General features: G+C 40.5%; 1 protein-coding gene across 3 annotated transcripts in view; it reads right to left on the bottom strand.

Annotated features, from left to right (window-relative positions):
• The window catches only part of trappc11 (trafficking protein particle complex subunit 11), a 68496-nt gene that overhangs the window by 49456 nt on the left and 3915 nt on the right, over window positions 1-15125 (bottom strand). For all 3 annotated transcript variants that reach the window (XM_043705315.1, XM_043705329.1, XM_043705319.1), the window contains exons 2-4: window positions 7467-7694; window positions 3594-3763; window positions 3256-3326 (exon numbers count right to left, since the gene is read on the bottom strand). In XM_043705315.1, the coding sequence (XP_043561250.1) occupies window positions 3256-3326; window positions 3594-3763; window positions 7467-7694 (469 nt within the window). The remainder of the gene's footprint in view (window positions 1-3255; window positions 3327-3593; window positions 3764-7466; window positions 7695-15125) is intronic.

Here is a 15125-nt window from a genome sequence, read left to right as displayed (position 1 = left end):
TACGTGGGAAGGTAAATTGCAATCTTGGAAGGAGGAGGCCATCTAGGACTTTCCAAAGTGGAATTGAACATCCTGGGATCAGATGCAGCTGAGCCGGAGGAATCGGGAATAAGGGATGGCGTTTTTACAGGAGGTAGAGTGGGAGGTGTAGTAGTCTAGGTAGCTGTGGGAGTCAGTGCGCTTGTAGTAGATGTCTTTGGTTAGTCGGTCACTGGAGACGGTGATGGAGAGGTCAAGGAAGGGGAGGGAGGTGTCCGAAATGGTCCAGATGAATGTGGTCGGGATGAAAGGTGTTCGTAAAGTTGATAAACAATTCAACATCCTCGTTGGAGCACGAGATGATGCCGATACAGTCATCGATATAGCGGAGGAACAGGTGGAGGGTCGTGCTGGTATAACTGCGGAAGATGGACTGTTCTACGAACCCGACAAAGAGGCAGGCACAGCTGGGTCCCATATTGACCCTTTTGGTTTGGAGGAAGTGGGAGGATTAGAAGGAGAAGTTGTTGAGGGCGACGGTGTCGGTGGAAGGGTACTGGTTGGGATGGCGTGAAAGGAAGAAACTGAGGGCTGGAGACCTTCATCATGGTGGATCGATGTATACAGGGACTGGATATCCATGGTGAATTGATGGAAGGTGTCATCAACAGTGCTATCAAGCAGCATCTGCTCAGCAATAACCTGCTCAGTGATGCCCTGTTTAGGTTCCACCAGGGCCACTCAGCTCCTGACCTCAGTTCAGCCTTGGTTCAAACATGAAAAAGGTGTACAATCCTTGACATCAAGGACCCTTAGCAAAACTGGAATCATTGGGTACCAGGGGACTCTGCTGTTTCAAGTCATACCTGGCACATCAGATAATGGTTGCAGTTGTTGGAGGCCAGTCATCTCAGCTCCAGGAATTCCTCAGGTGGTGTCCGAGGCCCAACTACCTTCAGCTGCTTCATCAATGACCTTGCCTCCATAAGGTCAGAACTACTCAGATATTGAAGCAATCCATGTTCAAATGCAACAAGATCTCGACAGTATCCAGAGGTAAGTAACATTTAAGCCACACAAACGCCAGGCTGTGACCATTACAAATGAGAGACAATCTAACCACCATTCCTTGACGTTCAACGGTGTTACCATCACTGGATTCCCCCACTACCAACGTCCTGGGGGTTATCATTGACTAGACACTTAACTGGACTCACCACAAACACAGTGGCTACGAAGCCATCTCAGAAGCTAGGAATACATCAGTGAGTAACACACTTCCTGACTTCCCAAAGCAAGTCCATCATCTACAAGACACAAATCAGGAGTGTGACAGAATACTCCCCACTTGCCTGGATGAGTACAGCACCAACAACACAAAAAGCTTGACACCATCCAGGACAAAGTAGTCAATTTTATTGGCACTATATTGACAAGCATCCACTCCCTCCACCATTGACACTCAGTAGCAGTGTGCACTAACTACAAGATGCACTACAGAAATTCACCTAAGATCCTCAGACAGCACCTTCCAAATACATGATCATTTCTATCTTGAAGGACAAGGACAGCAGATACATGGGATCACCACCACCTGCAATTTCCCCTCCAAGCCACTTACCATCCTAACTTGGAAATATATTGCTGTTCCTTCACAGTCACTAGATCAAAATCCTAGAATTCCCTCCCAAATGGCACTGTGGGTCAACCCACAGCTGGTGCACTGCAGAGGTTCAAGACGGCAGCTCATCACCACCTTGTCATGGGCAACCAGAGATGGACAATAAATTCTGGCCAGCCAATCACATGCATTCACATAACTGAATAAATTTAAACAACTTGTACAATATACAGTTATCTGTGTCAGATAAAAACCATCTCCAACAAGTGAGAATCTAACCATGATCGCCTGATGTTCAAGAGCATTCTCATTGGTAAATTCCCATTATCACATCATGAGGAATTAGTATTGATTAAAACTGATCAGCCATATAAATACAGTGGGTACAAGAGAAGCTAGAAATTGTGAACTCTGTCGTGAGGAACATCCTTCAAGTTAACAATAAGTCCAGTGACTCTTCTTCGGAACCCTTTAGAAGAGAGTCATTAGATTCAAAGTTTTAGTTCTGTTTCTCTCACCACAGGTGCTAACAGACTTGCTAAGTTTCTGCAGCATTTCTCTTTTCAGTTCAGACCTCAATCAACAACAGCATTTTGGTTTAAATTAGTTTAATTGTCTAATGTTTGAAAAGCTGATTAAAAGCAGCTATGAATTTTGTTCTGTGGTTTACAAAGATCTCAGGCACAGTAACAAAAATAGCAACCGAAGTCAAAGCAACATAACTAAAGAATGCAATTAAAACTTCTGCCTCAGAAAAACTACCCAGTAGCTCACACAAGAATCAATGCGCAAGGATATATCAGGTGACCTCTGCACTAGATCTGGTTGCAATGACAGTCATTATAGAATAATTCTATGATATTCATCAATGTTCAGCAATTCTGTAATATTCAGTATTTAGAATACAGCAAGAGCTAGTACTTTCAAAAACATAAAATTGTTTGAATGGATGACTTTGACAGCAAAATCACAATACTGTGCACAGGTAATCATGTTCCCCCAAATCCTTGAAATTAAAATTAGGACACAGTTAAGTTTCAAAATCAAAGCTTTATGCCTTTGTTTTCTGAATGCATTACATCAACCCATTTGAACAGTTCAGGACTGGGGGCGAATGATTCGTATTTCTAATTCTAGTTAAAGACCATTCAAGAAGCTAATAGTTTAGATTAAAGTAGGTCATCTTATATTTTAAGATAGGTCCAAAATGTGTGCGTCATTCACTAAACCAGATGCAATACTTCCATTAGGTGTATACATAACAAAATAAAATTGCAAAGTTAAACATATTTCAAGGAAGTGCATTAACTTTAATGTAATGTATCCATCAAAAGATCTTGCCAATTCTATTCCTTAGAAATAAAATTTAATTTAAAAATTTGAAAATCATAGAATAAATCTAATAGCAAGAATCTAAGTAATGAATAATAAATAATAAATAAGTTTGAGGAAGGGTCACTGGACCAGAAATGGTTTCAGAGTTCTCTTCAGAGATGTGGCCAGAACTGCTTTTCCAGCAATTTGTTTTGTTTGTTATTAATTTTCCAGTCCATTCAACAAATACTGACTATGTGTTGAGTGTCTGTAACAATTTCAGGTTTGTTTTTGATTTTCTGCAAAATTTTCCCCTTTCATAAGATGCGTAATGAAAGTACCTGGCGGTAAGGGAGTTTTCTTCTGTATCAGCACAACAGCAACCTTTGTGTTTCTTCCATGTAAACTTTGCCTGGAAGCAAAAAACAGAGATCACAACCTCACAGAAGGAATGAGAAGCAGAGCAAAGTCGGAATTAGATCCTATATCCCAATAGAAAAATTATACTTTTTTTTCCTCTATAGACCTATTTTTTTGTTTTACATATTCTTTGCTTTTGATTTTACAGATTCTTTGTTTTTGACCAGTACTGACTCGATAGGCCTAAAGGCCTTTATGCTGCTGTAGGCCTCGAGAATTCTAAGAATAATAATATTCAATTACAATTATTTTGGCATACCTGACAATTTCTACTCTGGTGGCACATTCAGATTGCTTCTCTTTCCACTGAGCGTCATCCCAGTCCAGTTCATAAAAGACCACCACGAGAGCAGGAACAAGGTTTAAATGTTTGTTCATCCAGCCAGTTTTAAGGATTCCTTTCGGAATATACCATTCATAAGAAGTCCTCTATAAAAAGGGAGCAATTTCATAATTAGTCTAAAAACTCTACAATGACAAAAGTGTTCAGAGTTTATTTTCATGGTCTCTGTAATATATAACATGCAAACTCAAATTACTGTACATAAAATTTAGATCACAGATTTTTATACAATTGAATAACCAATTTTAGAGGTATGATTTAGGAAGCAATGTATATAAGTATGCTATTTTTATACAGAAAATACATAAACCACATTGTCAGAATGCTGTATCCAACACAACTGTGACAAAGGTAAATGGTCCCTTGTCAACCATATTAACCTTGTGACAAAATTCATCACAATGCCTTCTACTGAGCCATTGTCATCCAGCTGGTCAGGACAGCTTTCACACAGTCCTGTTTTTAACTAATCAGAGCTCAAAGCAGTGGACATTGTGATGGCTCCTTGAACTTTACCTTGGGTGCTCCTCAAAGAGTTACCCCTTTGTCCCTTGTCAGGTTATTTAGAACTACGCACTATACTTTCAGAATAAGATGGAGATAAGGTGCAAATGTTTCTGAGGAACATTAATCCTTGAAGTTCTGTATTCCACTCAGCAGTGAAGCCTGAGTCATTGACATGGAGAAATTTTTGACCATCAAAACAAATCATGGGTTATGGGGAGCAAACGAGTTGGACCAAGGGTCTGTTTCTGTCCTGTATGACTCTATGACACAATGAAAGGAAAGTGGAATAAAGACCACAATTATATCGGCTATGATCGTGCCAAAACGCGTGGCAGACTTGATGGACCAAATAAGCCTACCCATGCTCCTATTTTTTATGGTCTTAATCCATGCCAATAATTATCCCAAGTCTCGAGAGTCCCAATTCTGTTCTAAATGTTTTGTGGAGGTAATGCCATAGCAGTATGAACGTGATGCCACAGATACACAGAAAAAGTATGCCATGGTGCTGTAAGGTATAAAAGACTTAAGGGAGTTGCAGAAACAGGAAGTGACGAGTGATACCAAAGGAATTTCAAAACAAACAGATAAATGGGTAGGAATTTGTGCAGGATAAAATCGAGATCTTAAAAATTCTAGACAAAGAATATGAAAAATACAAGCTTGGATATTAACAAAGGCACTGGGAAGATATGTCCCAAAGTAAATTCATGTATGAGAATTTAAACAGAAGATGAGTGCCACAGTGGTGGACACAGGGAATACTTCAGTGACAAAACCAGATAATGGGCAACATTGAAGCTCAGCTCGGAATCAACGAAACGGTATGATTCTGCAATCAACATTCAACAAGGGCAACAACATCAGGATCCAAGAAGAGGAATTTACAATGGGGTAATCAGCAGATTATGCTTCTTCTGCAAGAAATGTGGCTCATTGTAAATCTGTGGTCAAACAGGCAGTCTGATAAACATCTATCCATCTCAGATTTAAAGTTCCAGTTGACTCATGGACTGCTCAAACCACTGTGTTCTCAGCGTGGTAATACAGACAAAAAAAGTTATCAAAGCTTTTCATCTCTATACAACAATTCATGACAATGCAGTCAATAATCGTATATGTAGCACAAGGACATTGCAAATTGGCCTGTTATCTCAAACATTTGAATTCTTTCTCATGGCTACTTCAAGCATGGAGTGTAATTGGGACACTTTCCTAGAGCAATCTGTTGTGGATCCAACCTAGGATCAGGAAGTATGCGATGAGGCAAATCTAATAAATGATCTCAGAGTAAAAGTTGAACTCGCAAACACTGACAAAACAATGAAGAATCAGTGTGCGAGAATGAGAAACTTGGGTTGAAAACAACTGTGAAGTTAAATAAGCGTAAAGGAAAGAAACAAGGGGAGAGCTGGCTGAAGTGGACTGGGAAAGGAGATTAGTAGAAAAAAAAAGTTGACAAAATGGCAAACGATTAAAAACATAGTTCATGATTTGCAACAAAGATATTGTAGTGCTAAAGAAGGACTCCAGAAAGAGAGATCAATGAAACATGGCTAACCTAGGAAGAAAAGGTTAGTATCATTTTAAAAATTCAATCCAGCAAAGATTAGTGGTAAGACAGAGGATTTGGGAAATATTAGAAACCAACAAAAGACGACAAGGAAAGGGTGGAAATTAACAGAAAATTACCAAATTACACACAAACGTAAGAACTCATTTTAAAAATTCAATCCAGCGAAGATTAGTGATAAGACAGAGGATTTAGGAAATATTAGAAACCAACAAAAGACGACAAGGAAAGGGTGGAAATTAACAGAAAATTACCAAATTACACACAAACTTAAGAACTTCTTTAAATATATAAAAAGGAAGAGAGGAGCCAAAATGAACACAAGCCTCAGAGAACAAGACTGAAGGAATAATAATGAGAATCAGGAAATGGCAGAAGAATTCAATAACACTTAGCAGTGCCTTCTACCATGAATTCCAAGAATACTGAATTATCAGGGAAGGTGGGTGAGAGAGACGGGAAATGAAAACAATAACTATTACCAGAAAGAAAGTAATCAGGAAACTAATGGGACTAAAAGCCCATGAGTCCCCGGACCTGAGTTTTAGTTTTAATTCATTCACACAACATGGACTTCACTGGCTGGCCAGCATTGATCATCCATCCCTAACAAGGTAGTGGCAAACTATTTATTTGCACACAAATTTGAAAGGCATGATTTCCACATCATGAAACCATGCCCACTCTGTTTGGTTATATTAGGTATTTCTAAATGCTCTGCTACTACATTCTTTGCAATTGACCATAACATTTCCTCAGTGCTTATAGTTTCCTGCTTTCTGACTCCTTCCTTTTTAAAATAATTTATATCTTCCAAGCAAATGGACAGTCCCAAATCAAAGGAGCTATGGAAATTAAAAACTAAAACCCAACTATTTCACTGTCCATATCTTTAAGATCCTCGTACAGAGTCCATTAGAACCTGGGCACTTGAAGCCTGCATGCTCCACCAATTCACATAAAGATCAGAGCATGAGGAAATGATGCCATCTCTTTCTGGGATGTTATCTATATCCATTGTAATGAATACCGACGCAAAGTGCACCTTCAGGCAGCATCCAAGGAGCAGAATAATCGATGTTTCAGGCATAAGCACTCCATCGGGAATTTCTCCTGTAGCCTGTGTGCTAGAACTATGTTTCTACGGTATTACTACTGCAGCAGACCAAGTTGTTTTTAGTCTGAGCAAAAGTTGTTGATTGTCAAAAATTATCCAACCACATAGATCCAACATAACCAAGTAGCATTTTACACCAGCCCACTTTGAGCAAGGACACTAAATAATCAACCAACCATTACAATGGAGTTTTAACTTGGACTTCGTCCACCCAAATTTGGAACTTCTCCACTTCCAAATTTACAAAGTCCAAGTTAAAACTCCATTGTAAAGGTTGGTTGATGTTGATTAAACTGTGGTTCTGTGCAGTAGATAAACCAAATGAACTATCAAGGAGTTCAAAAATCTTAAAGTGTTTTATTTTATACCAAACATATAAACTTGAATATATTTTTGCTTACTTCAAAAACATCTGATGAAAAGCTTATTTGCACTGCTGTAGCTTTTAAAAGTGCATATTTTCATCTATACGATGATATTAACTGCATATATATTTAGCCTCATGCCCAAATGCTCAGTTTCATCAATCAAGTCAAACTAACCACCCTACATTGTACAAATTGAGGATAAGACCATGACCAAAGTTGCTTACCTTCTGTCTGCATTTTGGGTATTCATGATCCCCAGGAAGTACTTTAAATGATATGGGGACTCTGTCAGCCCGTCTGTTGGCACAAAAAGCATCCCAAATAGCTCGATGTACGGCATTATAAGTCACATCAAGGCCCGTGAGAGCTACAAAGGCCATTGGCCGGCAACAAAGCTCCAAAGGAAAATCCCATTGCACTGAACTCATCTTGCAGATTAATGATAAGTCAAGCTGAAATAAAAGATAACGTGACACTATTAATAACAAAGTGAAGGCTAAGCAAGACCACTGATCAATGTTTTCTGCTGCATTGCAACAATCGAAGTATATTTCAGATTAGGTCATTTCCAGATTAGGATAAATTAGGCAGTTAATGCATTTATGTTCAGTGAAATATAAATAAGCAATATTTGGGCCCATGATTCAGGTGGTAAAGAAAGTATGCAAATGAGCCATACACAAAGGGGTCTCATGCTATTCAGAGTCAGTACTGAATTAGCAGCTGTAGTAGTCAAAAAACTAAGATGTTTTTCTCAGAATCTAACCAAGCTGTGACAAGCCACAGTGCTTCAGTTCAATGCTCAAATGGTTAACCTGTCAACACTTGACACAGTCAAACTTTGTTTAACATATTAGTGAAGAGGCACCTTTAACTGGAATTCCAAAGTTTACCTGCAAGATTTCAGGAATGAGAAGGAAGCTCCTTCTACCTACACCTTAAATGTGAGAAATGTATACACTGCTAAATCATTGAAACACAGAAAATGGTAGCAGGAGTTGGTCATTCAATCCCTCTTGAATGCTCTGCCATTCATTACAATCATGACTTCTCATCGAACACAATATTCTAATCCTATCATCCCCCACTTCCCTCAATCCCCTTAGTATAAGAGTTACATCTACCTCCTCCATGTAAACACAAAAATTTTGGCCTCAACCACTTTCTATAGTGGTGGATTCCACAGGCACTCCACTCTCTGGGTGAAGACATTTCTCATCTAAAATGTTTACATCTTATCCTTAAGCTACGATCCCCAGCTCTGAACTCCCCACTCCCCCTTCATACAGGCCTAACCAACTTATTTTCTCCTCATACATCAGTACTGCCTTCCAGGATCAATCTGGAAGTAAAGCTTTCAGCACACTGCTCCTTCGTCAGGTAGCTAGTGGGGGAGGGTCATGGGACACAATTTATAGTAAAAGATCAAAGTGTCATACAACTGATGCGAAGTATTGAACAAACCTAGATTACTGTTAAGTCTTTAATCACTTAGAATGGGGATGCAGGTTTTGAGTGATCAATATGTAAATCCCAGAACTTTTTTCACTTCACAGTCCCGAGATAACTTAAGCTTTTATTTTTTTAAAAAGTGACATCTCAGCTCAGACAATGCATTAAAGGTGTGAAGCTAGAGTCTGACTGTATTCCAGTCTTGAGTCAGACGGTTCTATTGCCAAAGAAGGAATTTATAAAATGTCACATGGACTGACTGCCTACAGATTGTGCGCTTTTTGAACAAAATAGAATGTATCTGGACATACAAATCTGCAAGCGCAAATTCACCCTATGAACTTATATGTGTGCATCCATGTGAGGGGGAGGGAGAGGGGACATATACGTACAAGTGTGACTTAGTATATGCCTGTGAGAGAGAACATGTATATGAGAGAGGATCTGTGCGAGTGTGATTGTGCTTCTGTGTGTATAGTGTCATGGGGTCACCTGTAGTGTGACATGATCCCAGTTGAGGCCATCCTAGTGGGTACCGAATTTGGCTATCAGCCTCTGGTTGGTGACTCCACATTATCCCGAATCCACCTTAGAGGACAGTCACCCAAATATCAGAAGCCAAGTGTCCTTGACTGCTGAAGGGTTCCCTGACTGGTGATTGTTGTGCAAAGTCCATTCATTTGTTGTCATAGCATCTGTTTGATCTTGCCAATACACTTGGGGCATTCTTGCCTGCAGCATGAGATGGACACCATTGACTGAGTCACATGAGAACCTGCTGCACACATGGCGGGTGGTGTCCCCATGTGTGATGGCAGTACATCATAATGACAGATTAGTCTAAACTATGTGGAAAAGTCATGAGGTAACCTTGCTCAGCTAATATGTCCAGTATTATTGGCCTACCAAATGGCTTTTTCTTTTAAAATCATCTTAGATTCCTAGAATGCAAATTAGGTTCATACCCTTCCCAGATCTTGAGCTCCAGGGAACAACATACAAACATCCAATCCATGACAAGCCAGTGTTCACTCAAATCAGACCACAAAGAGTTCACCTTTTGTCTGTCTGTCTGCCCCTCTCACCCCCTCTCTCTCTGTGTCCCTTGAACCAGTCAGCCTGTGAATGTAATTTACAGAAGAATGTTTTCTCTCTCTCTCACTTACACATGAACATCTTCCAACTTTCTTACTATGTCAGTTTTCACCTTTGTATTTTCCTAACCTGTAAGGGTAATGAGACATTCACATTCCAGAACAGTCAAGATGAGGGAGATCATCCTCAAATTCAAATCTGCTCAGTGTGGTATATATGAAAATATATCAGGTTTGTTCTAATACATGCATATTCCATTCAGCTTATTAAATTACAAGTTCTTTTCCTATTGAGTCTGAGTTTTGTTAAGATCTTTGATATAACCAGAATTTTTAGTTATCCGACATTCCACTGTGCAATATGTGCAATCTTCCAGTCCCCTGCACGAAAAGAAAATAGTGCCACACAGTCCACAAGTGAACAAATGCTATCACCTTATTTATACCGATCCATTGACACTAAGAACAGATGCCCCCAATTCTTCTGAACAAATGGGCTCTGTCCCCACCCGCTGTGATCAAGCGCTTTCCTGCATTTCCTTAGCAGATGTGTAACATGTATGGCTACAAGCTTTCTCACACTTACACCCAACTTTGTGTTATCTGCAACTTTTGTAGTGTTCCATTTAGGTCCCCCCTCTAAATCATTAACATATTTTATAAAAAGCTGGGGTCCAGTACCGATTTCTGCAATACCCCAATAGTCGTTGTCTGTCATTCCGAAAAAGTCCCCATTATTCCTACTGTTTCTTTCCTGTCTGACCAATTTTCTATGTAAGACTTTGTCAAAAGTCCTCAAAGAATTCCAATAGATTTGTCAAGCACAACTTCCTTTTTGTAAATCCATGCTGTGTCTCATTTTTTTCTAAAGTCTCAGATTTGAATCCCTTCCTAATGAACTCTAACATCTTCCCCATTACTGATGCCAGACTCTTTGGGTATAATTCTATTTTCTCTCGACATCACTTTTTAAAATGGGGTGGGTTTATATTAGCTATTGGCTAGGTATAGTCATCATCCTGGATGGCATCTCTCAAGTCTGAATCAAACACTATGAAGTGGTTAGATATTTATTTAGAAAAGAAAAGAATTGAATTTGTGGGAGACTGAAAATGACCACAATTAAAACTATTGTCAATCCCAGTCCTTTCTTTCAGTGGAGGATGGAACAAGAGAAGTCATATTCATTCACTCCCTGCAGCACTACAGGCAACCAAACATGTAGGCCACAGACTGAGAAGGAAGATGCAAGCTTGATTTGAATAAATGACTGAGCTTAAGGGATAAGGTCATATTTTCTGTAGAATGCCAAAGTGCGCAGGTGGCCTAGTGGGGAACAGCATATAGGTGCAGGAGTAGGCCATTTGGCTCTGTGAACCTGCCCCATTATTCAACATGACCATGGCTGATCACCCACTTTTCCCCCTCATCTCTTGGTCTTTTAGCCTTGAAAACTATCAATATTTTGGCCTCAACTGGTTTCTGTGACAGAGAATTCCAGTCTGACCACTCTCTGAATGAACATGTGGAGGCCCTGGTGTTGGACTGGACAAAGTTAAAAATCACACAACACCAGGGTTGGACTATACCGTAGTGTTGTGATTTTTAATCTCTGGATGAAGGCAATTCTCCTTATCTCAGTCCTAAAATATCTACTCAGTATCCTTAAACTGGGACACTTGTTTCTGGACTCATTCTTACTGCATATCTTTTTGTTATTGCAATCACAGAGACTTGGTTGAAGGGAGTGCATGATTGGCAACTAAATGTTCCAGAATATAGACGCTTCAGATGACAGGACAGGGAGGGAAGTAAAGGGGGGATGTGGAGTTGCACTGCTGGTCAGGGATGATATCATGACTGTGCTAGTGAAGCATTATGGGTGGAGCTGAGAAATAAGAAGGGTGCAGTTACATTGTTGGGGCTTTGTTACAAACCTCCCAACAGTGAGCACGGGGTAGAAGAACAAATAGGTAATCAGATTATGGAAAGATGTAGAAGCAATGGAGTAGTGGTGATGGGAGATTTTAATTTTCCCAACGTTGACAGGGATACACTTAGTGCCAGAGTTCTGAATGGGGTAGAATTTGTAAGAAGCGTCCAGGAGAGTTTTCTAGAGCAGTATGTCAATAGTCAGACGGGGAAAGGGGCCATATTGGGCCTGGTATTTGGGTATGAGCCAGGACAGGTGGTAGAAGTTGTGGTGGGGGATTTCCTTGGGAACAGTGACCACAATTCTGTAAATTTTAGAATACTCGCAGACAAAGATGAGTGTGGTCCTAAGGGAAGAGTACTAAACTCGGCCAAGGCCAATTATATCAAAATTAGACAGGAGCTGGGAAATGTTGATTGGACACAGCTATTTGAAGGGAAGTCCACATTTGATATGTGGGAGGATTTGCAGGATAGTCTAAAGACGGCAGTGCAGGATAGGCATGTCCCGTTGAAGACAAAGGATAGGAAAGGCAAGATTTGTGAACCGTGGATGACAGGAGAAATTGTATGACTACTCGAGAAAAAGGGAAGCGTACATAATGTCTAGACAGCTAAGAACAGAACAGGCCCTGGAGGAATATTGGAAGTGCTCACTAAGGAGAGGAACATGATGAATCTTGAGATTAGAGATAGACGTTTGATTAGTCTGGATCATGTTGACATACGTAGGGAAGATGTGTTGGGTAGGCTAGCGGTTATTAAGGTGGATAAATTCCCAGGACCGGATGGGATCAATCCCAGGTTGCTGAGGGAGACGAGGGGAAATAGCTGGGGCCCTGACAGATACCTTTATGGCATCCTTAAGTACAGGTGAGGTGCCAGAGGACTGCAACGTTGCTCATGTTGTCCTCCTGTACAAGAAGGGTAGTAGGGATATTCTGGGTAACTACAGACCAGTGAGCCTGACGTCAATGGTGGGAAAGTTGCTAAGGAAGGTACTGAGGGATAGGAATCATTTATATTTAGAAAAGAATGGGTTTATCAGTGTTAGGCCACATGGTTTTATGTGGGGGAGATGGTGCCTTACCAAGTTCATAGAGTTCTTTGAGGAAGTGACCAAGTTGATAGATGAAGGAGGGGCTGTTGATGTCATATGTATGGACTTTAGTAAGGCGTTTAATAACGTTCCCTATGGTAAACTAATAGAGAAAATGAAGTCACATGGTGTGCAGGGTGTTCAACTAGGTGATAAAGAATTGGTTGAGCAACAGGAGACAGTAGTAGTTGAAGGGAGTTTCTCGAAATGGAGAAAGGTGACCAGTGGTGTTCCGCAGGGGTCAGTGTTGGGGCCACTGTTGCTTGTAATATATATAAATGATCTGGAAGAGGACACTGTTCGTTTGATCAGCAAGTTTGCAGATGACACGAAGATTGGTGGAGTAGCAGCAAGCATGAGGGACTGTCAAAGAATACCGGAGGATATAGATAGACTGGAGAGTTGGGCGGAAAAGTGGCAGATGGATTTCAATCCAGACAAATATGAGGTGATGCATTCAGGCAAGATTAATTCTAGAGTGAATTATACAATGAACAGAGGAGACTTGTGAAAAGTTGACGGGCAGAGAGATCTGGGAGTGCAGGTCCATTGTACCCTGAAGGTGACTGCAGAGGTGGATAGAGTGGTCAAGAAGGCATATAGTATGCTTGCCTTCATTGGAATGGGTATTGAGTATAAGAGCTGGCAAGTTACGTTAAAATTGTACAAGACATTGGTTTGGCCGCATTTAGAATAATGTGTACAGTTCTGGTCGCCACATTACCAAAAGGATGTGGACACTTTGGAGAGGGTGCAGAGAAGATTTACAAGGATGTTGCCTGGTATAGAGGGTGATAGTTATGAAGGGAGGTTTGTTTTCATTAGAAGAAAGGAGATTGGGGGGGACATGATTGAGGTTTACAAAATCATGAAGGGTATAGACAGGTTGGATACAGACAAACTTTTTCCCAGGGTGAAGGATTCAATAACGAGAGGTCACGCTCTCAAGGTGAGAGGTGAAAAGTTTTAGAGGGAAACATGCAGCAAGTACTTCACACAGAGGGTGGTGGGCGTCTGGAACGCGTTGCCAGCAGAGGTGGTAGAGGCAGGCACGGTAGATTCATTTAAGATGCGTCTGGACACATGCATAAGTAGGTGGGGAACAGAGGGATACATATGCTTAGGAATTGGACGACAGTAGATTTGGATCGGCTCAGGCTTGGAAGGCCTGTTCCTGGGCTGTAAATTTTCTTTGTTCTTTGTTCATTTACCCTTTCCAGGCCTGTTAGAAACCTTTAAAATTTTATGAGATACTCCCTCATTCTTTCTAAACTTCAATTCTAACCAATTCAGTCTCTCTCTGTGAAAGAGCTGCCATAGCAGGAATGAGTTTGGTCAACCTTCCTTGCACTCCCTCTGTAACCAGAACATCCTTCCTCAGGTTAGGAGACAAAACTGTACACAATACTCCAGATGCAGTCTCAACAAGGTCTTGCATAATTGCAGCAAGGGAGAAAATGAGGTCTGCAGATGCTGGAGATCAGTGCTGAAAATGTGCTGCTGGAAAATTCCTGAAGAAGGGCTTATGCCTAAAACGTCGATTCTCCTGTTCCCTGGATAATTGCAGCAAGACATTCGTGCTCAAGCACACAAATTCTCCCAGTACAAAGACTAAGATACAGTTTACTTTCTTCACCTGCATGCTTACTTTCAGATCTCATTGGACTTTCTCCTCTTTCCCAAGCTATCACCATTCAGGTAATCTGCCCTCTTGTTTTAGCTAAGAACTAGCCTAGTAACCCAGAAGTCATGTGGCACCAGAAGACATTGTTAACTCACTTTCGCAGCCTGGCCATGTTAGGGTCAAATCAACAAATGCAGCCATTGAGGTATTCAGCACATAAGGCAGTGACAAAGGCCACATTATGATATATGAACAGGAAATTTTGATGACAAGGAGGAAGCATTAAATATGATACAGGAAACAGAAGCTGAAGTAGACGACCAGGCATGATCATATAGCATTGCAGAATTGCTTCAAAGAGCCAAATAGCTTATTCTTGCATCTATACATAATATTATGACACTATGTTTGGACGCAAGCTGGTTCAGGAATATGATTTTAAGGACTGGCAAGAAAAAGGAATAATGACTTTTGTAATATCTGGCTAGAGAAAAAACATACAAATGCCCAATCAAAGAAAAATGCAACAAGTCAAGTAGGGAATGGGTAGAAAGTAGGGTGTCATCCACATTCATGTAGAATGCAAAATGTTTTTAAACATGGCCTCCAGTAGACAGCAAGTTGATAAGAACTAAGTATTTGAAAGGTGATGGGTGGGGAAAGGAAGAGAGGTTGTGGGGGA

Source organism: Chiloscyllium plagiosum, chromosome 2, assembly GCF_004010195.1.
Source record: "Chiloscyllium plagiosum isolate BGI_BamShark_2017 chromosome 2, ASM401019v2, whole genome shotgun sequence".
Lineage (NCBI taxonomy): Eukaryota > Metazoa > Chordata > Chondrichthyes > Orectolobiformes > Hemiscylliidae > Chiloscyllium > Chiloscyllium plagiosum.
The sequence above is the reverse complement of the archived record's forward strand: the minus strand, read 5'-3'. Positions and strand labels throughout refer to the sequence as shown.